Source organism: Dipodomys ordii, unplaced genomic scaffold, assembly GCF_000151885.1.
Source record: "Dipodomys ordii isolate 6190 unplaced genomic scaffold, Dord_2.0 Scaffold67, whole genome shotgun sequence".
Taxonomy (NCBI): Eukaryota; Metazoa; Chordata; class Mammalia; order Rodentia; family Heteromyidae; genus Dipodomys; species Dipodomys ordii.
Window position 1 is genome coordinate 2,671,514 of NW_012267283.1, and position 1,282 is coordinate 2,672,795.

At 55.3% G+C, this 1,282-nt stretch overlaps 1 protein-coding gene across 1 annotated transcript in view; it reads left to right on the forward strand.

Moving 5' to 3' along the window:
* The first annotated feature begins 316 nt into the window (after positions 1–316).
* Positions 317–1,282, forward strand: part of Epb41l4b (erythrocyte membrane protein band 4.1 like 4B) — a 135,563-nt gene continuing 134,597 nt past the window's right edge. The window contains exons 1-3 of the mRNA XM_013023228.1: positions 317–364; positions 686–786; positions 969–1,268. Coding sequence (XP_012878682.1) covers positions 317–364; positions 686–786; positions 969–1,268 — 449 coding nt within the window. The remainder of the gene's footprint in view (positions 365–685; positions 787–968; positions 1,269–1,282) is intronic.

Sequence of the window (1,282 nt, forward strand, 5' to 3'; positions counted from 1 at the left end):
AGTTGGGTTATCTTTGAATGCCAACTTGCTGGTGGCATCTGTTACATCTAGTAACAAGGGGTGGGGAACAGAGCATCTGAGGGTTGACTGCAGATGGCCCCTTGGAGTACATGGGAGATTCCATCATAACAGACAGGGAACACCAGGCAAGAAAGGAGGGTATTGGCTGCTGTCATCAGCATCTCTGAGTCCCTCTAAATTCCAACGGGAATAAATAGAACTATCCCAACTGCATTCCTCCTTTGCTCTGTCTCTTGTGCTGAAGCCATAGCCTTCCCCAGGCTCTCAGAAACCTTCATTCACTAGCTTGGCAATCATGCCACATGCTTTAGAATCTGCGCTGGAGCGGGATAAAGAAGTCTTTGTTAGGCAGACTATGCAGTTAGTCTCTGAAATTTTCTAAGCCTCAGTTTCCTCTTCTGTCCAGTGGAGACAAGAATGTCTACAGAACCAGGCTGTGAGAAGGCTTAAGCAAGAAGCACAAGATTAGAAGCCAGATACACAGTGGTGTTATTCTTCCCAAGAGGCCTGACCTCCTCTCAGCTCCGTCTTTCACATTCCGCACTTCGCAACACCCGACAATCCACTTGTCTCTGAAGCAGACCTTGAACCTGTGGGAGCATTGCTTGTAATTGTGCCTGCTGTCTCCCACATTCAGACTTGTGCTACCCCTATTCACTCCCAGATCCCTAGTTCCACCTTGCTTCAGGGCAAAGCACCCATCTCAGGGATGCCTAAGAAGCAGAACTCTCCCTCAATCCTGGACAAGAGAGCGGTTCCCCCGAGGTAAGCAGGCTCTTCAGTTCACTGGAAAACCACTTCCCTCCGCTCGTTGTCCGGAGTACATCTGTTGGACGGGAAAGCTCAAGCCTCGTCCAGCGCCGAGCTCTTCCACCGATGAGATTTAATTAAGTGGCAGGGTCCTTCTGGGTCCTTGTACCTCGTCCACCTCTTTGCTCTTCCAAAAGCAGCCACTTGCACGTTCATCTCTGGCCTCCGGGAGCGAACCCTCCGAGAGGGGCGGGCGGTCAGCGCGGCTTTCCTAACGACGCGAGGGGGGCCCTGGACATCTCCAGGGCTGGGGGCGCCGGAAACACGTGTGTGCTCACCTACGTGTACACACGTGAGCACACCTACAGCAGCAGGGGGCTCTGGGGCCGGCAGGGGGCAGCACACACCCGATTTGCAACTGCCCGGCGCAGCCCCGAGGGAGGAGGGCGTGCTGCAGTCCCGGCGGCGGCGGCGGCGGCGGCGGCGGCGGGCTGGAGGTGCAGCCCTCCCA